At 55.8% G+C, this 21,983-nt stretch overlaps 1 protein-coding gene across 1 annotated transcript; it reads left to right on the top strand.

The window, feature by feature from the left end:
- Window positions 1-14: 14 nt before the first annotated feature.
- On the top strand, window positions 15-20,567 carry FRMD8 (FERM domain containing 8). The gene is made up of 11 exons (XM_019737886.3): window positions 15-175; window positions 483-561; window positions 1,960-2,127; window positions 5,666-5,767; window positions 6,103-6,161; window positions 6,284-6,450; window positions 7,673-7,897; window positions 10,027-10,150; window positions 10,894-11,037; window positions 16,638-16,842; window positions 18,854-20,567. The coding sequence occupies exons 2-11, from the start codon at window positions 483-485 to the stop codon at window positions 18,970-18,972; spliced, it is 1,392 nt and encodes a 463-aa protein (XP_019593445.3). The 5' UTR covers window positions 15-175; the 3' UTR covers window positions 18,973-20,567.
- Window positions 20,568-21,983: the final 1,416 nt, after the last annotated feature.

Raw genomic sequence — 21,983 nt, forward strand, 5'->3', positions numbered from 1 at the left:
GGCGGGGCCCTTCGCGCCGCGCTTCCTCCCCCCCTTGCTTCCGCGTCGCAGCTTCGGGAGCTAGAGCCGGAGCGGGACCTGGAGTCCCGACCCGCTGCAGAACCCCTGCCGTAACTGGGGGTCGGAATCAGGGCAGCAGCCTGGGCTGAGGCGGTGGCAGCTGCCTCCCTGCCAGGTGAGAGCGCGGCGACTCCGTGCGCGGGCCCCCGCCCCGACGGCGTTGTGCGGTGCCCTGCCTGGGCATCCCGGCGAGCTGAGCTTCAAACCCCTCCTGACCCCTCCCACCCGCCCTGACCTCTAGTCGGCTGAGGACGCCCCCCCCCCCCATCACCCCGTTGGTCTAAACACCAGTGCCTCCAGCCACCGTTGTTCACTTTCACAGATCAGCCCGGAACCCCTCCCTTCCTCAGTGAGCTCGAGGGGCTCTCCAGCCCACCATCCCTGTACTCCCCATTAACTGCACTTTCTCTTTCCCTCTGCAGATGGACGGGACGGAAGGTAATGCCGAGCAGCCCGCTGAGCGATCCCATCGAAGCAGCGTGTCCTCCGTGGGTGCCCGAGGTGGGTCCCTTCCCTCATCTCCTCCCCACCATGCCCTCCTGGGGCCCCAGCCTCGGGGAAGTGGCCCTGGCTTGTCATCTCTTTTATTAAAGAAAATCTTCCGTGTTAATTAACAAATAAGGTGTGGAAAAGTAATGGAAGTTGGAGGACCAGTTCTCTCACTATGCTACTGGCCAAGTTGAATAGTCTGCTTACGTCTCCTTTTCCTCATGTGTAAAATGAACATATTACAAGGAGCTGTGAAATTCAAAAGAAATCTCATGAATGAAAAGTGACATATTAACTTTCTTTGTTGTTTTTTTCCCCCTCACAAACAGCCTTTTGAAAACAGGGATCATTATCTTCATTTTATGGGGAGAAAATTAGGCGCTGAAGGGGTTAAGTCACAGGATGCTGTAGCCTTCAGTGCCTCGATTTTTCCTGCCTGAAAAGGGGGTCTGAATCTCAGTCTCCTTTTGATTATTTTATGATCTCTTAAGAAAGTAGCTGTTGGGCAACAGACTGGGGGATCCAAAAAGCATCTTCCCTTGTATTCATGATAAACTGCCTTTGCCTTTCACAGGCTTCACCTCATTTAACTTGCAGCCACTCTTTGAGGAAGGGGTATTAGCCCTGTTTTATAGGAGAGGCAGCTGACCCTCACACTAACTTGCTGAAGTCAGCCAGCTAGCTGGGGTCCAGGCGAGGACTGGAACCCGAGTATATTGGCCTCCAAGCTCAGTGCTCCTTCACGGTACCTGCAGTTCCAGGGATGGACATTTGAATCTGGTTGCTCTTCCAAGGGTGTCCCTTTGGTTCTGGCCTTCAAATAGGAATCCCATAGGCTGTCACAAGGGAACATTCAACTTGTACTTTTCTTGGCATATTTGAGACTATCCTGAAAGACCATGGTATTGAGTCCTCAGGAAGTGGAGCCCTGGAACTTGATTTACCCTGGGGTGGTTGTGAACCCTCAGTTCCCATCTTAGCCAGGGCCAGAGAGAGACAGCAACTTGCCTAAAGATAACAGTGGCTTACAACCTCTCCTAACCTGATACACTGATCGCTATAACCTTACGATGGATTCAGTCTCTGCTTCAGTCCCCATGTGGAGTGTTCGTCAGGAAGGAAGCACAGCAGAGCCCTTGGGGCTGCCAGGAGAGTGTGTGCAGTGGCTATCCCTAATTTGAACCTTTGGGGGTTTGGGTGGGGCTAGATTGTTCCCTGGGGCAGAGTTGCTGGGTTATAGGGTCTCAAGTCCTAACTGATGGCACTCTTCCCAGTGTCCTTTGGGGATGCTAGGGCTGTGCCTCTGGAATATAGCCTTGGTCATCTCAAGGGGTGTAGTGGGGGGGCTCCAGCCCCAGTAGGGGTGCCTGAGCAGTGGGCCCAGCTGACCCTGCCTGGCTTTCATTACAGGAGCTGATGTACTGGTATATCTAGCGGATGACTCAGTGGTGCCCCTGGCTGTGGAGAACCTGCCATCCCTGAGTGCCCACGAGCTGCACCGTGCCATCCGGGAGGTCCTGCAGCTCCCAGATAGCGCCTTGGAGGCCTTCGCGCTCTGGCTTGTCTCCCCTCTGCTGGGTAAGGCTTGGTCACAAGAAACCCAAGTGGGAGGGCTGTGACCAGTGGGGAGGGAGGGGCAGTTCTAGCGCCTGTGGCCACTGTACATCGGGTGGGTGGGACTTGTGTGTGTGTGTCCTGGAACTGAGGACCCAGAGCCCTAAGAGGACTCCTTTCTTTCTGCTGGTGGCAGAGGAGAGGCTGAGCCTGCCCATCAACCTTAGCAGTAAGGATCCTGGGGCATCAGGAGGAGCAGGACTGGGACAGAGAGGGAAGGCATCTGCATGCAACGAGCCCATGGTCTGTGCCACAACCTGGGCTGGCATTTTGTGACTAGAATTTCTCCTTATGTTCATGGCCCAGCCTTGTCTTGCAAATGAGGAAGTTGAGGTTTGGAGTGGTGGGACCAGTGAATCGTAGGACTGAGATCAAAATGGAAGCCAGCGTGGCCCCCAGCTGGCCTCTGAAATGCATTCTGCTCCTTGAGGGCAGAGAGGAAGATGGCACCCAGCAGCCACTCCTGAAGATGAGGCTTTCCCTGAGGTTGGGGGCCGGGGGGGCAGGACGAGTGGGAACACAGCTTCTCTGCAAGGGGCCTGCAGCCCTGCCTGGTTTCTGGCCTGTGACCACCCAGGTTCTGTCCTTTCCAGCTGAGATCCCAAGGCAGGGATGGAGCAGGAGTGGGGCTGGTGGCTCCCCAGCCCCTCAGGCCTGGGGCGGGGAGGGCTGGGAGACTCCTGGGGCCTCTGCGTAAGGCCTCCAGCCTGCTGGCTTGGACAGGAAAAGGGTCAGGGGGAGGATGCCCCAACCAGTGCCAGAGCCAGGCATGTTTTATGAACTTGAACTTTCTCCTTCCGTGTAGAGAAGCAGGGGTAAGAGGAGACGGCTGGTCCCTGGGGCCCCTAGTGGTTGGGGTTTGTGCCTCTGTCGTGGAGGGGGAGGATACCAGCTGGCTTGGTGGGAGAGGGCGTGCCTGTCCCCCCCAAACCCCGCCCGCCCGTTGGAGCTTCCTGCCCAGCTGCTGCTCTCGCCCACCCTCTTCCTGCTGACCAGTCTCCTCTGGCTGCTCCCCACCCAGCTCACTGGCCCCTCCTTCACCCTCCAGGCTGCTGGTCAGGACTGTGGGCCCCTTAGCTTGTGTCTGAAAAACTGGGGGTGGCAGTTCCATGTGGCCGACCCCTGCCAGGCTCGCTGTCCCTGCAGCTGGACAGCTTGTTTCCTCCCACTTTCTCCGCCCCCACTTTCTCCATCCCCACTCCCTCCTCATCACATGCCTACTCTCCCCTCCAGAACATGAATGGGCTGCCTGTGTGGCCCTGCTGGCCTGGTTAGCCGGGTGCCCTGCCCCATTCAGGAGGAGGGTGGCCTGAGGCCCCGGCACAAAGTCAGTGCCCACTTTATTCCCGGGCTGGGCTCAGGAAGGCCGAAAGGCCACTTGACCTTTGACTCGGGCCCCTCAGAGCTTTTGTCCCCCCCAAATGCCCTGAATGGGTGAAGTACTGACCAGATGCCCCAGGGCTGTGAGGCAGAGGGGGTGCCGTCTGCTGGTCCACGCTTCGGGCTGGATGTTGGAAGGGTTTGAGCTTCTCAATGCCGTTGTCAGTCTGCATGCAGCAGGGCTCCAGGGACTGTCAGTCACGTGTGGTGCCTCGGCGGGAAGGCCCCATCTGGAATGTGTGGGACCACGGGGTCAGCGTTGTCTATTCTGTTAACGGGAGTCCTCTGAGCTGCTGGGGCTTGAGGCTTAAGGCTGGTTGGGTTGGGCGGAAGGAAAGGCACCCTTGCCCCAGGTCCACCCTTTCCCAGTGTGTCCAGGGGTCCCATCCGTCATCAGCTACCTCATTCATGTCACAAAAAAATATGCGTGGAGCCCCTGCTCGTGTGGGCAGCGATCTAGTTGCTGGGGGTACAGTAGGGAGCAGAATCGAAGGTGTCCTGCCTCAGGGAACTCGCAATCTAAAGTGTGGGGCAGGACGCTTGTAGGCGGAGCTCTTCTGGTTTAGCCACTAACTCTGGTGGCCTCGGGCAGGCACTGTCTCTTCGGGCTTCAGTGAATGTCCAGATTGAGAGTGTGCTCGGGGTTGAGCCACCGAGGGGGAGGGGGTGATGAGGGAGCCATTCGTGGAGGGGAGAGGATGCTGCTGCACATGGCACGTTCCCGTCCTGGGGCGTGGTAGGGCCGCTGTGGTTGCAGACAGGTGTGGCCAAGGATCTAGGTTGGAAATGAGGGCCGTGGAGCCACCAGGAAATCGGGATCAGAGAAGTGATGGGAGAAGAAGGGGGTGTGAAGAAGCCGAGTGCAGGGGTTGGGTGGAAAAGGCTGTAGGCAGGGAAGGAGGCCAGTTTGGAGGCTGTGGCTGCTGTTCTGGGTGAAGGTCAGGGTCGACGAGGACCGTTGGCATCAGGCTGGCGGGACAAGGCACCTGGCCCTCTGGTGGCAGCAGTGAAGTGGGGGATAAGGGTCAGCAGGGCATTCAGAAGGCAGGGGTGACATGTTGTAGCGTGTATATTGCCCTCCTGCACCCCGGCAGCCATCTTTGTTCATCACCAGATGGTCTTGGAAATGGCCTCAGAGTTCTCAGAAGCCATGGGGCTCTGGTGCACGAGGGGAAACTGATTTGTCATTCCTGGCCCGGGATGTTGAGTCTGGAGTGGAGAGGTTGACCCATGGTGAGGGCACCTGGCGGGTCCGGTACAGCAGTGAACTGGGCAGAGGCGCTCCTGCCCACGTGGCACTCACCAGTTAGGGGGGGCACAGTGAGGTCATGTCAGATAGCGGTAACCACTGTTACCGGCAACCGAATGGGCTTCAGTTGGGTGATACATGGCAAGGAGGGGCAGCCTTAATTAAGGGTCTAGGGAAGGTGACACTTGAACTGCACCCCGAGCCAACCTGCCGTGTGAAGATCTGGGGGAAGGGTGTCTGAGGCAGGAGGAACAGCAAGTGCAAAGGCCTCAAAGCACCAACAATCTGGGAATGTTCAAATGACTGAAGAAGGGTAGAGCGGCAGGAGCGGAGTGGGAGAGGGAGTGAGAGACGGAAGTGAGGTGGGGGAGCTGGAAGGCATGGTGCATGGTGCCTGTGGGCCGTGGACGCCAGAAGCTTGCAGGATGGAAGGTCAGGTGGAGCTCCCAGGGGAGAGGCTGGAGTTGGGGGCTGGCCAGGGGAAGGCCCAGGCTTTGCCAGGGGTGGTGAGGTCAGCCCCTCTGCTTCCTGATGACGTGCTGGCTCCATCTATACTGTCCCTCCCCCGCCCGCACCCTCCCCCCCCCAACTTCTCTCTGCCACAGCCTCTCGGCTCCAGCCCACCCTGGGCTCTGTAGGGAACAGTCGGAGGCTGGCTCTGCCTGAGCCTGACCCCCCTCGCTTGCTATGTGAGTTTGGACAAGCAACTTCTCTGAGCCCCGTTTTCTCTGGCGGAAATGAGGATGGGGTATTGCAGGGCACATGCGTACCCATCAGTTGGTGTTGGCCATGACTGCCGCATGTTGCTGTTGGTGGCAGGTGGCAGTTGTGCTGGTACAGGCCTCATGTGCCGCTTCCCCTCTTGTCCTGCAGAGGTGCAGCTGAAGCCCAAGCACCAGCCCTACAAGCTGGGCCGCCAGTGGCCGGATCTGCTGCTGCGCTTCACCGATGCCCCAGACGATGATGTGGCCACAGGTCAGTGTGCGGCTGTGCGGCTGCATCTCGGCCCCCCTGGGTCTGCAGCACTGACTCCCAGCCCAGCCAGGCCTCCTCCGGTGGCAGCTGGAGCTGTCCTGGCTGAGTGGCAGGACCACTCAGGAGAGGTTGGCGTCCCTGGAGGAGGCCAGGAGATAGTGCACTGGGGGGCGGGGGTAGTGAGCATGTCGAGATAAGCCACCCACCCCACTCGCTGGACAGCCCTTGGGTTTTCTCATCAGGCTTGCTGAGCCTGAGGATTGGGGACTGGGCCAGTCGGGAGAGCTGGGCAGGGCTGAGCGGGGTGGCCAAGCTGTGAACTCCTCTCCCCCCAGATGAGCCTTCCCTGCAGTTCCGAAGGAACGTGTTTTTCCCAAAGCGACGGGAGCTCCAGGTAAGGCAGCAAGCCCCAAGCAGTAGCACCCAGGGCTGGCGCCCTGTGTCCAGCCTCCCTGTCCCTAGACCTCTGAACGCTGGCGCCCTGAGCCAGCTGAGCAGCCCCTCCCTGCCACCCAGATCCACGACGAGGACGTCCTGCGGCTGCTCTACGAAGAGGCCAAAGGCAACGTGCTGGCCGCACGGTACCCGTGTGACCTGGAGGATTGCGAGGCGCTGGGCGCCCTGGTGTGCCGCGTGCAGCTCGGGCCCTACCAACCGGGCCAGCTCACTGCCTGTACCCTGAGGTGACAGCCAGCATGACCTGAGGCAGGGGCGGGGGGTGGCGGCTTGCCCCAGGGTCCTCCTTACAAGTGCTCTTAGGTCTCGCGAGGTCCTGGAGTCAGGTGGGCTCAGCCCAGGGCTGGCCCTGACACTGGTGACCTTGGGGGAGTCACCCCACTCCTCTAAGCTACCTTTTCCTCGTCCTCCCTGGGAAGTGGGAGACTTGGGTGAAGTGACATCCCCTTGGGTGGGACCCCAGCCCAAGGAGCCCCCCATGTGCGCGAGGACAGAATCCAGCCTCCATCTGAGGTCAGGAGGGCGCTGGGCTTGTTTAAGTGCAGTCATAGTCAGGGATTCTGTGGGGGGACAAATGATGAAAATGCACGCGGCAGCCCTGAGAAGGGTGGGCAGCCCCCTGGAGACCTTCTCCGCATGCCGCCCTGCAGTTGGGCCTCTCCGGGCCAGCACATGCTCCTTCCTCGCCTCAGCCCTCCTGCTGGACTGGCTGCCCTTCCCCGTGGCCTGGGGTGTTTGGTCCTTCAGAGAGAAGCCCCAGCAGGGACAGCTGCAGTGACATGCGTTCTGTGCTAGTTGCAGGCCAGGCACATGCTAGCGCCTTTCCGTATAACTAGGCATCAGCGTCCCTTCCGCGCGGGGAAGCCGAGGCTTGGCGCGGGCGCGCATGCTCAAAGACTGAGGCTCCCGCTGTGGCTTATCTGGGACGGCCAGGGCCTACGTAACCCCTGGGCTGCCTAGGATGAGAAGGACAGAGCAGTCACACCAGGTTCTTGCCTGCTCTGCTGTGTGTGATTGAAAATGCCCTTCCTTTCACGAACCTGTGCCGGTGCATTGGAGGTTGGTGCTTTTTTACACCCCCGTTTGGCAGAACAAAACATTGATAGCTCTGGGGCACTACACCATTTTTTGATGTAAAAGTTCCACTAGTTCAGGAATCCAAACCTCCCTAGCTTGGTGACAACAGCGGATCTCTGAAACCCTCCAGCCACAGCCTGGTTCTGGGTGGACCTGGTTTTGGCTCTTCTCTCCATCTCCCAACCTTCCTTCAGGCCTCTCGCCTGAAGGCATGCTGCTGGGATGGCTGCAATGGGATCTGTGGCGGGCTGTGTTCAGGGGTCCCCTGCGCTCCCCCATGAGCGTGCCTGGACCCTGAGGACCTCGGCACCTCTGGCCAGCCCCCAGCCACAGAGCCCCTCATGCCAGGCATCCGTCTTTCTTCCTCCACAGGGAGAAGCTGGACTCCTTCCTCCCTGCCCACCTGTGTAAGCGGGGCCACCGGCTCTTTGCTGCCCTTCGGGGCCGGGCGGCCAAGGCTGGGACAGATGAGCAGGGCCTGCTCAACGCCTACCGCAAGGTGAAGGAAGTGGTCAGCAGTGACAGTGAGCAGGAGGCCTCCCTGAGGACCCACTACCGCGCCTACCTGCTCAAGTGCCACGAGCTGCCCTTTTACGGGTGAGCAGCTCCCTGGCTGCCATCGTCATGGGCGGCCACAGCCCTGGGGTCTCCTCTGTCCCCTTGCCTGACAGCCCAGCCACTTGTCTTGGCCTTTCCTAGTGCGGCCTGCCAGGGAGCCCATCTCTGCTCCAGCTGAGCTGCATCTTCACATGAGATGTGCCTTGATGCCAGCGCGTCAGGCCCCACGGGTCCCCAGCTGGACACCTGTCCTTCCCTTCTTCCTGTCACAGCCAGGGTACCCTGGACAGGGCCTCTCCTTCACCTGCTATAGGCACTTGATCCGTGGACCTGCTGACCTCCCCTCAGCCAGTGCTCTCGTTCACACAGTCAACATCTGGCCAGTAGCTCTGTGTACCTGCCATGTGTCGGCAGTAGGTGCTGGCGACACCTCGGTCAGTAAAGAGACTGAGCCCTGCCTGGTGAAGCTGCCTCCTAGTGGAGAGAGACACTGAGGAGTAGAAGTAACGAACAGACTGCAGGTGGCGGGGGCGCGGCCAGGCGACCATTGAAGACTGTGTGACAATACTCTGAAGGGGTGACGTGGGTCGGGCCAGATGGTGGTCATGCAGGAGGTGAGACATGCTCCAATTCCAGAATTGGGGAAGGTGGAGTCGACAGAATCTGCTGGATAGATGAGCGGGAGAGGAGGCAGAGAAGATGCCAGGTTTGTGGCCCAAGCAACTGGAGGATGGCATTGTTGTCGGCTGAGATGGGAGCCTGTAGTGGAGTGGGTTGGGAAGGTTAGGGGCTTGGCTTCAGACATGTTGGTTTTGAGATGCTCTGTAGATACCCAGGTGGCAGTTCCTAGTGGGCATTTGGGTTTCTGGGTCTACAGCTGGGTAGTAACTGGTGAGTCATCGTTGAGGAGATGGTGTTTGAAATCGTGGATCCCGAGACGGCCAAGGGGGTGAGTGGTCTCGGCGGGAGGAGGACCCCGGCCAGCACAGCGAGGGAGCTCTGCAAGGCCAGCAGAGGGGGGGTGTCGAGGAGGGAGTGACCAAGCATCCATGCTGCTGCTTCAAGGTCAAGTTCCACGTGTCCTGAGTGGCTGACAGTTGACCTTGGCTCCAGCCTTGTGGAGGAAGCAGTAGGTAGAGGAGAGTGAAGCTTGGATTGGAGACAGTGAGTGACACCTTCCAGGAGCCATGCTGTGGAGGGGAGTCGAGGTGGAGCAGGAGCTGTGGGTGCGGTGTGGCCAGGTTTTTCATTTTGATGATGGGCAAAGTGTGTGCTAATAGGGATGGTCCAGTAGCGAGTGAAAACAGATCAGGATGGGCGAGTGGCCCCTCTTTTGGTTGCTTCCGTTTTCTCAGTAAAGTAGGAGTCCCAGCCATCAGCTGACCCTGCAGAAGTCTCCCAGGAGTGGGGACAGGCATGGGCCTGCTGGGCAGCGACCCAAGCTGCTCACAGGAATGGAAGGTGCTGTGTCCGGTCCTGTGGTGCGGGGTGCAGGCAGTCAGAAAGCAGGATTAACTAGGACTCTGGCTCAGCCAAGGGCAGGGGACGAGAGTCTGGGGCAGCCATAGGAGGGGGAGAGGAGCTGGCTGGGCAGGAGGGAGGAGGTGGTAGCTCAGTGGGTTGATGTCGCAAGGCCACTGCACCCTGTCCCCTTCTCAGTGCCAAACCCTGGAGCCGCTTCCTTGGGCAGCTCCTGCACCCTCGCGGGCCCCAAGCAGGTGCAGCCTTTACCCCCCGCTCTGTTGTTGAAGGGTCTTGGCCTGGCGGGCAGTAGGCAGCGGGGCTGACCCAGCCTCAGCTCTTGGGTCCTTGGGCTCCTGGCGGTTCCCTGAATATCACTTGCTGTGTCCACATCTGGGTTCGCGCTCTTCCCTCTGTGGTGCCCCCCTTCTCTGTGCTGCCCAGTTCCTCCTCCTGTCTTGTCAAAGCTTCCTGTTCTACACGACCAGCTCAGATGCCACCACCTCCAAGAAGCCTCCCTCTCGTCCCCCTCGGTTTCTCCCTGCCCTGGGGCAGGTTTTCATTTAACCTTCAGTCACCCAAACAGCTAAGCTTCTCAGGTACCCGGGCAGGGCCTGGCGAGAGCATTGGTTGGTGCGTGAATTGAGACCCAGAGCCGTCATTCTTGGCACTGGAGGGGACAGGCTAACACCAGCTCCTCTCCACAGGTGTGCCTTCTTCCACGGTGAGGTTGATAAACCGACCCAGGGCTTTTTGCACCGGGGTGGTCGAAAGCCAGTGACTGTGGCCATCAATCTGGAGGGCGTGCATGTCATCGACCACAGGGAGAAGGTACGTCTAGCTCCCGAGTGGGACCTGTGGGCAGTCGGAGATGGGGACAGTGGGGTCCTGACCTAGGCCTTCCTGGTTCCCCTGGGACTGGGGGGACTGGGGTCCCCTCCCTCCCTCGGATGTTCCTGGGGCTCTCACTGTCATCTGGGGCTTTTCTGCCCAGTGTGCTAGGCAGGGGGCTGGCCAGGGCAGGGGGCTGCGGCTGGGATGAGCACCTCTGGCTGGAGGGACTGGCAGGGCCTGGCTCTTCTGCCTGCCCAGCGGCTAGAGACCCGCTGCTGGCTTTCCTGGAGCCCTCCTGGCTGAGTCCCGCTTCTCCCTGCGTTTCGCACTGGATGTCTGCTGGCTGCCTGTGTTGAAGGTGGTGTCAGCAGCCCCTTAGCGCAGGAGTCCCTCCCAACCAGCAGAACAGTTTTGAGTGACTTCTGATTGTACCCAGAGAGGGATGCCAGGGCATCAGTGTCCCCACATGCCTGGGCCCAGCTGGGCCTGGGAAAGGTCTCCCCTCCCCACCTGACTGCCCCAGATCTCAGGGCCCTGACCTGCTCGTGACAAGTGCTGTGGGTTGGGGCTCCTTAGCCCCCCTGAACCCCAGCCCTCTTCGAGGGTCTGATGAGAGCAGGGACTCCTCTCCTTAGAGAAGCTCACACACTCAGTCCCCTCCTGGTGGCCCCGAGCAGGGTGCGGTGCGGGGGTCGGTCTCTGTGCAGGGGAGTCCTAGCTCTGTGTCTGCCGCGGGCCAGCACGTCCTGCTGGGCCTGCGCTTCCAGGAGCTGTCGTGGGACCACACCTCCCCCGAGGAGGAGGAGTCTGTCCTGTGGCTGGAGTTCGATGGTCACAATGAGGGCACACCGGTCAACAGGCTTCTCAAGGTCTACTCCAAGCAGGTAGTAGGGTGCCGCCTTCACCGGAGGTGGGGGGTGAGATTAGGGGAGGCTGGGCTCTGGGGTCCCAGATGATTGGAGGCTCCAGGCTTGCTGGCTGAGGGCGTGGGGACCTGGGTAGCTGACTTCTGCTGACCTGGAGCCGCCCTGGTAAGTTCTTTGGGCCTGGTCTGGAGAGTCCACATTGGCCTGCCTGCAGTGGGCGTGGCTTAGTTGAGGGCTCCCTGTCCTCCAGGCCCCCCTGCGAGTTGAATGCTATCAGATGAGGAGCAGACGTGGAAGGGTTAAGGCCCCTCTGTGCTTTTGCAGCCTGTCTCACTCTCCTGTGGGTGGTGGGTTCAGTCAGCACTGGGTCTGCCTTCCTGCCCTGTCCCCCCCCACCTCATCATGGCAGAGGCTGCCCTCCCCCCACAGGGCCCATTCAGGACTGTGTTCTTCGCTTCTCTCCTCTGCACGTGGATATGCTGCAGGGACTCCCATCTCTGAAAGCACACATGTCCTCCTGCCACCCCCTTGGGTCTCTAGACCTTCCATTGCCACACTGCTCTCTGCTCTCTCTGTGCCGCACCCCTTCAGAGCCAGCCTGCACTCCCCCTGCTCCCTGTTCAGCAGCCTCTGCTTTGCCACCCCCGATGCACAGATGTGTGTCCTCCGTCTGTCTCAGCCTGACCAGGCGCTCCTGGAAATACCTTTCTTGTCCCCTGCAGTGGCTTCCCTGACCTCTGGCCTCTCTCCTGTCTTCCTTGCTGGCCCTCCTTTCCCCGGCCTCTGGAGGGACTTCTCTCTCTGCCCCAGTGTCCACAAGCTCTTCCCTCTCCCGGCTCCGAATACTCGGCTGTCCCATCTTGATGCGATGACTTCGTAATTTTTACATCACTAGTGTAGATCTCTTTTTAAAGTAAATGTTTTATTGAATTATAATACACATACAGAACAGTGCCCAAATCTTGTGTGTACCCACCCGCCCCTCCCACCGACTTGTGTCCGCCCAGAGTCCTGCCGGTTTCGAACCTTCTGGCAGTGGGATCCCACAGTGTGTTCTTTGCTGTCTGGTTTCTTGCGCTCAGCGCTGCGTCCATGAGCTCCATTCTTGCTGCACGGAGCAGTGGTTTGATCTTCCACGTTGCGCTCTGCTATTCCAATGTCTAAATTTGCCAGCCTTGACTCTTCCATGCTTTCTGTTGCTGAAGGACACTCGAGTTTCCAGTTTGCAACTGTTGCAAACGGTGTTGCTGTCATCACTTGTGCGTGGCCTTTGTGCAAATATTGGGGTTCATGCCGGGAGGGCAGTGGCTGGCTCACAGGTGGCCACGTCCTCCGCTTAGTGGACACTGCCACTTTCCAAAGCAGCTGTCCCAGTTTGCACTCCGCGGCGGGAGACGAGTGCTTGTCACCAGCTCCTCCCAACACCTAGACTGTCAGGCTTTTCCGTTTTAGCCACTCTGGTGGATGAGTCGTGGTGTCTCCCTATGATTTTGTCTCCTTTGTTTTGTAGTCAATTTCGTTGAGGTATAATTTACAATAAAGTGTACCCATTTTATGAATGAGTTTTGACAGATTTCCACACCCTTGTAACCACCGCCACCACAGTCAAGCTGTGGAGCAGCTGATTTGCTTTTTATCTACCTTCCTAGAGGTGAAATGTCGGTTCTCATCGTTTGCCCCTTTTTTTTTATCCATTAGGGAGGGGGAACAGGACTTTATTGGGGAACAGTTTATACTTCTAGGACTTTTTCCAAGTCAAGTTGTTGTTCTTTCAGTCTTAGTTGTGGAGGGCGCAGCTCAGCTCCAGGTCCAGTTGCGTTGCTAGTTGCAGGGGGCACAGCCCACCATCCCTTGCGGGAGTCGGTTTGAACCGGCAACCTTGTGGTTGAGAGGACGCGCTCCAACCAACTGAGCCATCTGGGAGCTCAGTGGCAGCTCAGCTCAAGGTTCCGTGTTCAATCTTAGTTGCAGGGGGCGCTGCCCACCATCCCTTGCAGGACTCCAGGAGTTGAACTGGCAACCTTGTGGTTGGGAGCCCACTGGCCCATGTGGGAATTGAACTGGCAGCCTTCGGCGTTAGGAGCACAGAGCTCCAACTACCTGAGCCACCGGGCCAACCCCGTTTGCCCATTTTTTTATTGGCATTTATTTCCATCACCCCCAAATCTCCTTATGGTTTTACTCGGCATCCCACCCCCACACTGCTGAGATTGAGCACCTTTTATGTCTTATTCACCATCTGCATAGCCTTTGTTGAAGTCTTTTGCCAACTTTTCTTTGGAGTTGCCATTTAAAAATTGTTTTGTATATTCTACTTCTTTTAGACTCATCTTTTCTTCTGCTATTTCACACCTCTCCTTACCTCTCCCTAGAGTTTTGCTTTCTCCAGAATGTCACATAAATACATTTATCATATAATACGGACACATTTACCCAAGAGAAAAGAAGACAGGTCCCCACAAAGTCCTGTACTAAAATGTTCATAGCAGTTCATAACCAAAGAAATGGGAACAAGACAAATGTCCATCAACTGGTGAATTGATTTAAAAATTGTGGTACAACCCTCCAGGATATACGCTGTCTGCAGCCTTTTGAGACTGGTTTCTTTAAGCTTCATGCTTTTGAGATTTCATCCATATTGTGTGGTGTATTGGTTCATTCTTTTTACTGTTGACTAGTATTCTGTGGCTGTACTATTGTGTGGGTACCTCGTCACCCATCAAAGGATGTTTGGGTTGTTTCTAGTTTGGGGCTTTTGTGAATAAAGCTGCTGTAACATTTGTGCACAGGCTTTCGTGGGGGCCTATACCTTCATTTCTCTTGTATAAACACCTAGGAGTGGATTGCTGGATTGTATGATAAGCATGGTTTACTTTCCTGGACACCATCACACTGTCTTGCAAAGTGACTGGACTATTTTGCGTTCCCACCAGCAGTGTCTGTGAGTTCCAGTTGCTTTGCATCCTTGCTCAGCACTTGTTACTGTCAGTTTTTGTTTGTTTGTCATCCTAATAACTGTATAATAGTGATACGTCATTATGGTTTTAATTTGCATTTTCCTAATGACATTGATCATCTTTTAATGTATTTATTTGCTATCCATATATCTCTTTTGATGGATTGTCTGTTCAAATTATTTGTCCTTTTTTAAATTGAGTTATTTATTTGTTTTCTTAATTGAGTTGTGAGAGTTCATTATACATTCTGCATACCAATCCCTTATCAGGCATATGTTTTGTAAATGCGTTCTTTCTGTGACTTGACTTTTCATTTTATTAATATTGTCTTTGGGAGAGATTTCTTTAAGTCATCCAGTCCATTTATTTGTTTATCTCCATTAATTGCTCTTTGATTTCTTTCACTAACATTTCATAGTTTTCAGTATACGTGTCTTATACATCTTTTATCCCTAAGTCAATCTGTCTTCCTCCCTCCCTCCCTCCCTTCCCCTCCCTCCCTCTTTTCTTTTCTTTTCTTTTCTTTTCTTTTCTTTTCTTTTCTTTTCTTTTCTTTTCTTTTCTTTCTTGGTATCATAGGTGGTATGGTTTTTAACTTCAATTTCCAGTTGTTCACTGTGGCATATAGAAATACAGTTTAGTTTGTTATCCACATGTTCTTACATCCTGCAACCTTGTGAAACTCACTCACTAGTTATAGCAGCTTTTTTGCATATTCTCTGGGATTGTTCTCTGTTGACAATCCTGTTGTGTGTGACTAAGGACAGGTGTGTCTGACTCTCCAGTCTGCGTGACTCTCATCTTGCCTGCTAGCAGTCACCTGGGCCTCCAGTGCCGCGCTGCGTTGGTGGAGGCAGCCATCCTTGACTTGCTCGTGATCTTAGGAGAAAGCGTTCAGTCTTGCTCTCAATACGTGTGATGTTAGCTGTGGGTTTTTTATAGATGCCCTTCAGCACGTTGAGGAAATGCCCTTCTGTATTCCTAGTTTGCTGAGTTTTATCTGGAATGGATGTTAAATTGCATTGAATGAGGCTCAGAAGCATCACACTGTGTTAGAGGAATTTAGAGGGCGTCCCTGTTGTTCTTACAGCTCAGGGCTCTCTGTCCCCACCAGCTGCCCACCTACTCGCCAGCCCACTGCCCACTCTCCCTTGGTGGAGAAAAAGCAGCAGGTGTGGAGAATGGCACACTGGCTCGTGCTTCTGGGTCCACGCAGGGTTTGGGCCTAGGGTGGGTTGTGTGGCGTCAGAGAGGACTTGGGCTGCACTGTGGGTGGGCGGGGACCCAACCACATCTCTGTCACCTTGGGGCCACCCCGGTGGCCTCTGACAATGCTCCCCCAGTGGGTTCTATCCTTGGGAACACAAGGTAGGCACTCTGTCTGCCTGTTCCCTGCTGTGTTCCCCAGCCTACAGCAGCGCCTGGTGGGCACCCAGTAAGAATTTGTTGCCTAAGGGGCACCATGTGCCAACAGCTTCCTGTCTGTGGATCTGTCAGCCCCCTGACGTCCCCTTCCAGTGGTGTTCAGGGTGTGTCCACTGACATCTGGTCACTTCACCTTTTATATCGTGTTGTATTTCAAATTTGTTGAAAAGGCAGCACTTTAAAAAAAGAAAGATTTTATTGGGGTAGGGGAACAGGACTTTATTGGGGAACAGTGTGTACTTCTGGGACTTTTCCAAGTCAAGTTGTTATCCTTCCAATCTTAGTTGTGGAGGGCACAGCTCAGCTCCAGGTCCAGTTGCTGTTGTTAGTTGCAGGGGGCACAGCCCACCATCCCATGTGGGAATTGAACTGGCAACTTTGTGGTTGAGAGGATGTGCTCCAACCAACTGAGCCATCCGGGAGCTCAGCAGCAGCTCAGCTCAAGGTGCTGTGTTCAATCTTAGTTGCCGGGGGCACTGCCCACCATCCCTTGCGGGAGTCGAGGAGTCGAACCAGCAACCTTGTGGCTGAGAGCCTGCGCTCCAACCAACTGAGCCATCTGACCACCTGGGAGCTGAGCGGCAGCTCATTGACTTCATTCTAGTTGCGGAGGGTGCAGCTCGCTGGCCCATGTAGGAATCGAACCGGCAGCCCTGTTGCCCAGAGCTCGCGCTCTAACCAACTGAGCCACCCGTCTGCCCCTGAAAAGGCAGCACTTTTGAAGAACGTGTTCAAGCAGCCACCCCCACCCCGTGACCTCACTACCACCTTCCTGTCCTCTGGCCCTGCAGGTTTTTCTCTCAGCCAACATTCATACAATTCCTTCAGCCCAGAAAGCCCTGCCTGGGCCCTGGTTCCCCCTTCCTCATCCTCTCCATAGCATCTGAGCTGCTTTCCCCATCTGGCTCCAGCCCACTGCCTTCCCAGCCTGGGCCTTCTAACTGAAATGCTCTTTCTTTCCCACCCTACCTCCCAGACCCAGCACCCCTGCTCATCTACCAGGACTGACCTCTAAAGTCACCCCAGATGGGAGGCCTCCACTGCCCCCTGGCCCACAGAGCACCTGCCTCCCACCTCCTTTCTTGTGTAAATGCTGTTTGTTTCCTCATCTGCCTCCTCTACCAGAGAGAGGGCAGGGCATCTGCCCCTCTGCAGGGGGCTCTGCGGAGGGCATGGAGAGGTGGGCCCACGCTGAGGCTCGGCCTCCAGGCCTCACGCTGGCCCCGCTCCTCCCAGGCTGAATTGATGAGCAGCCTCATCGAGTACTGCATCGAGCTGAACCAGGCGGCGGAGCCCGCCGCCCCCCAGGAGAGCCTGACCAGCCCCGCCGGGGGCCCTGGCTCCTCACCGCCACCCACTCAGCGTCCCCAGCTGCGGAGGCAGAGCAGCGTGGTGAGCAGCCGCATCCAGCACCTGTCCACCATTGACTACGTGGAGGAGGGTGAGCGACCCCTTTGTGGTACACACACACGTGTGTACACGTGCACACACACACACGTACACGTTCGCATGCCACGGGAGGGCTGAGGTAGCCTGCAGCCGACAGCTGGCTGAAAGACAGGAGGGCTGGGTGTGAGTGTCACGTCATCTGAGCACTGTGATCAGGAACTGGGGGCCGCTGGGGCCCTGGCGTAAGAGTCCTGTCCCTTTTCACTGCTGCGTCCTCAGCTGTGTTCCGGCAGCACTGTCCAGATGTGAAAGACTAGAAACTCCCATTGTCTGTGGGTACAGAGCGATGGAACCACATCCTGTGGGATCAGTGCAGCTGATAAAAATGCGATGCCCTGAATGAGTTCGTATGGTGGATGGTGTCCTGGAGCAGACAGAAGACATTTGTGGAAGACCTGGTGAAATCCACACGTCTGTGGTTTACTCAGTGCTACTGTACGAATGTTCATTTCTTAGCTTTGACAAACGCACTACAGCAGTGGGAGATGCTAGCATCGGGAGAAGCTGGACGAGGGTAGTATCATCTTTGTAACTTCTCTATAAACCTAGAATTGTTTCGAACTAAAAAGGATTTTTTTTGTCATGAAATAACCAAGACCGACATTAAATGGCAAGGTTCACAAAATACTGGGTAGAAAAAATCAGATAACGGGGCAGCGACACGCAAAACGTCCTCCGTGTGTGAGGAGAGAAGACCCCACTGCGGTGATCAGTTGCTGTCATTACTTTTCCCTTTGTGCTTCTTCGTAGTATTTAAATTTTTTACAAGCATGTCATTTTTATATTCAAGAAAAGGCAAAGTAAGTTTTCTGTAACACAGTTGTCAGCACTTGGGGACTCAGTGTGGTTGGCACAGGCATTTTCAACCGGTCCCCTGCTGGGGGCCACTAGTTCATTTCCACTTTCAGCTACAACAAACAACATACCTAGAGCCGAATCCTCACTTGGAATCTGAACTGTTCCCTCAGGATAAGTTCCTAGACATGGGGTTGCTGGGTCTAAGGGTGTGCCCGCTGTACCCCTCCCAGAAGGCAGAGCGGCACCTGCCTTCCACACCCTCACCCACACGTGTGTGTCATTGCCAGAGAGAACTTGTGTGGGTTGGTGTTTGGCCACTAGTGAAGTTAGACCATTTTTATGTGCCTGATCATTTATATTTTCTTCACAAGTTACTTGTTCATTTTGTGTTGCCTATTTCTTTCTTTGATTGATTTTTTAAAATTAATATCTTATGTTAATATGGTGTATTTATTATAATGAATGAACCAATGTTGATACAGTATTAACTAAAGTCCTTAGTTTTAACCTAATGTCCTTTTTCAGTTAGTTCCAGGATCCCATCCAGGACACCACACAACACTTAGTAGTTGTCATGTCCGCTTAGGCTCCTCTTGGTCGTGATAGTTTCTCAGACTTGCCTTGTTTTTGATGACCTTGACAGTTGTGAGGAGATATTGTAGGACGCCCCTTTATTGGAATTTGTCTGATGTTTTTCTCAAGGTTAGACTGGGCTTATGGGTTTGGGGGGGGAAGACCACAGAGGTAGAGTGCCATTTTTATCACATTTCAAAGATGCATTATCAACATGATTTATGACTGTTGATGTTGACCTTGATCACCTGGCTTGAAATTTTTAACTTACAAGAATTCTTTTTATCTTGTTGAGGCTCACCTTCAACCAGTCATATGGGTTGTAGGTGTTTTGTTTCTTTGGTCTGTTATTGAACAGGTTTTAGCAAAAGCTCAGACACCACACGTGGCCCAGCATCAAATGCAAACCCTGATTTGTCTCTGATTTGGGAGGCTGGTGACAGGCCCCACCCACCCATCCTGTCGCTGGTGGAACAGTTGGAGTTGGGAGACTGAAGCCAGAAAGTTGGCGGATGTGAAGAGGAGAGCAGCCGGCACCCAGGCTTCCGGGGCCTGGGCCCTGCTGCCGGAAGCCCTCTCCTCAGTGCGCTCCTCTGATTCCTCCTCTGATTCCTCCTCTTGTTCCTCAACAGGCGAGCAGATCAAGCGAGTGAAACCCAAGCGCACCACGTCCTTCTTTGGCCGGCAGCTCTCCATGGGCCAAGGCAGCTACACCGTGGTGCAGCCCAGCGAAAGCCTGGAGCAGAGCTGAGGGTGGTGGTGCCAGGCAGGAGGAGGGCACAGGGAGGCCCCTGACCTGGCCCAGACTGCCCTCCCCAAGGGGCAGGGCCAAGCTGTGGTCCTGCAGTGGGGAGGAGGGCTGCCTTGGAGCGTGAAGTGACTGCTGTGCCTGGGCTGTGCAGAGCTCGCTGGGGGCTCCCAGGGGTCCCTCTCGTGGCTGGCCTGCCCTTCCTCTGAGCCCTGCTGCCATCTCAGGACCATCTGCTCAGGCCCCGTCTGCCCCCTCCCACCAGGGACTCGCCATGGTGTCCCTCTCAAGATGGACAGTGTCCCCTGCTCTGAAGCCCCCAGTGGTGGCTCCCTTGGCACGTGGCCAAGGAACAGGGCTCGAGACCTGAGGGTCAAGTGCACATCTTTGGTCTTTTCCCTGGAGTTTGGTGACCAGATGCCCGCATTCCTTCTGCCCGCATGCTAGCCACCCTGCCAGGCTGGGCCATCACTCTAGGCGCTGGAGGGGGCCTCTCTGGGTTGAACCATGGCAAGAACAGAGAAGGCCAGACCCTCGTCCATACCCTCCCTGGCTGCAGCTGGAGGGAGCCAGGCAGGGCCCAGCTCACTCAGGCTTGTCTTGCCGGCAGGAGACACTGACCAGAAGGAAAGTACCTTTTTGCTATCACTGTGCTGGGAGGTGGCTGTCCTAGGGACCAACAAGCCCAGCAGACACACACACCACACTTGGAGAAGCTCCCGAACCCCCGTGGGCTTCAGGTTTTAGTTTTGGTCTTTTCTCATCTGCTTTGCTTCCATGAAGCCTGTGAACTCTGGGACAACTCGAGAGAAGCCCACAACCTCGGAGCTGCTGGCTTTTCCTCAGCGGTAGAGCTGTATTTTGCATCTGGCCTGACCCTGGGGGCAGCCCTACGTGCAGGAGGTCCCACAACGCCTCTGTCTGGCTCCTCTTTCTCCAGGACAAATTACAGAGGGTGGGTATGGTGCTGGGCATGGCTGGCCCAGGGGGAGACCCTGCCCAACCCTTGGTCTCCTCCTTGCGGGGAGAGGGGGCTCTCACTGAGCTTCCAGGGACTTTCCACAGGAAAGAGGCTGGCCCAGCTCAGCACAGGGCTGGCTTTGTCTCCCCTTCCTGGTGGGGAACTTGTCTCCAGATACCAGAGCCCACACACCTCCTCCCTTTGGTGACGTTTGAACACTCCAGATGTTTTGAGGTGGGCTTGCCTTCTGGCTGCAGGGACTTTGTTATTCGTCATAATAAACAGGTGTCCTCAGCCTTTTGGAATGTCCCAGCCAGAGGACATCTTATCTCCTCTCCTGGAGTCGCCCTCACCGGCTGCCCAGCCCGTCTGGCTCCCAGTCCTCTGGTTCTCTCATCCCACTCAGTGTTTTGGTGTCAAGTGAATTTTTATCTGATGGGTTTATGGGGTGTGGTGGGTGGGTGTGTGTGTACACAAATGAGTTGGTTTTACTCATTTTTCTCCTGTTTTCTAAGTATCCATTGTGCCTTAACCTTTTCTGCCTGCCCTTTAGGACAAAGGGCATTTTATTAAATGCCCTTTGACTATTCTCATTCTTTTGTGCTATGTGACTTAATAATAAAACCCGTTTCCGGCAGACTTTGGGGTGGTTTATGATAACGAACTGAGCAGAGTATTAACTACGGCCTGGGAGTTGGTTACAGGCTGCATGTTGGCTTTTTATTACCTATGCCTCAAAGAATGCAGCCCTCTGGGCTCTCAAGCTCAACACGGAGAACGCAGGGTGACGTTTTCCAATCTTGGTGGTTGGTCAGGGTTAAGAAAGTCCAGGAGAGGTTTGGGGATTCACGATGAAAACCAAGGTGAGAACTCTGCAGAGGCAGGGGAACCAGGCGCAGCCAGGTTCCTCCCCACACCTGGGGGATGGGGCTCAGGGCACAGTGCCTTGGGGAGAGGCCAGAGAACTCGGGAGGTTTGGGTGATTCTCATGCCTCCTCTGAGGGCTCCCCATGCCCTAGGCCGGGGGGGGGGGCAGTTTGTTTCCCACAGATCCTGTTGGGAGAGAGGAACAGCATCAGGCCGCCCTCCTAAGAGCTGTGGGCCCGCAGGAAGCTGCATAGCGATGACAACTGCTGGCTTTGGCCCTGTGGAGTGAGCCGCATTTGGGGGCGGGGGTTCACACTGAACATTTCAGGAGCTGGAAGGAGCAAGTCACGTGTCCCCACAGCAGCCAGGTCCTGGGACTAGGGCCTCCCCTTGGGCATCTGTGACAGTAAGTGGTGCCGTGTCTTCTGTGGGGTCCTCTACCAGGCAAGGACAACACGATGCTGGAATCGTGGGCACTTACTGAGGTGCTGACCTTGAGCCTCCACTTCTTGACCTTTAAGATGGGAATAATAGTATCTACCTCATAGGGATGTGAGGTGCTTCAGGGTCTGGAGTTGACCAGGCATTTGATAGGTATTAGCTAGTTTCATCATCTTTAAAAGTCCTGTCAGAAAGCTGGGAGGGAGGACGGGATCTAGGTGAGAGGCCAGGGCCTGCCGATGGCACAGACACCCCCACTCTGGAAGGAAAGGCAGGGCCTGCAGCCCTTTCTCTATCCAGGCCCCATCTGCCCTCGCTACCTGTGTTCGTTTTCTGTGGCCCCTGTAACAAATGACCACACTCTTAGTGGCTTAAAGCAGCAACACTGTCTCACGGTTCTGGGAGTCAGAAGCCTGAAACAGCCCCCCTGGGCTAAGACCTAGGTGTCCGTGCTCTAGGGGAGAATCGGTTTCTGTTTCCAGCTCTGGACGCCTCCTGCCACCTGCATTCCTTGGCTCGTGGCCCCTTCCTCCATCTTCAAAGGCAGTGCAGGAAAGTGGGGTCCTCACAGCAACCCCTCTGACATTCCTCCTCACATGTCTTTCTCGGACTCTCCCTTGCCTTCCACTTCCATTTTTAAGGCCCCTTGTGATGACACTGGGCCAAGGTGGATAATCCATCTCACCATCTCATCTCCCTATAAAGTCAGCTGATGAACTGCTTTAATTCCCCTTTGTCACTCAGT

This window comes from Rhinolophus sinicus, chromosome 14 (genome assembly GCF_057876585.1).
Source record: "Rhinolophus sinicus isolate RSI-liver-muscle chromosome 14, RSI-T2T, whole genome shotgun sequence".
In the NCBI taxonomy this organism is placed as follows: Eukaryota; Metazoa; Chordata; class Mammalia; order Chiroptera; family Rhinolophidae; genus Rhinolophus; species Rhinolophus sinicus.

Coding starts and splice junctions, on each gene's coding strand:
- FRMD8 (XM_019737886.3), top strand. CDS start 483: ATGGACGGGACGGAAGGTAATGCCGAGCAGCCCGCTGAGCGATCCCAT. Junction 6,162..6,283: donor CAAAGCGACGGGAGCTCCAG/GTAAGGCAGCAA, acceptor CCTGCCACCCAG/ATCCACGACGAGGACGTCCT. Junction 16,843..18,853: donor CATTGACTACGTGGAGGAGG/GTGAGCGACCCC, acceptor GTTCCTCAACAG/GCGAGCAGATCAAGCGAGTG.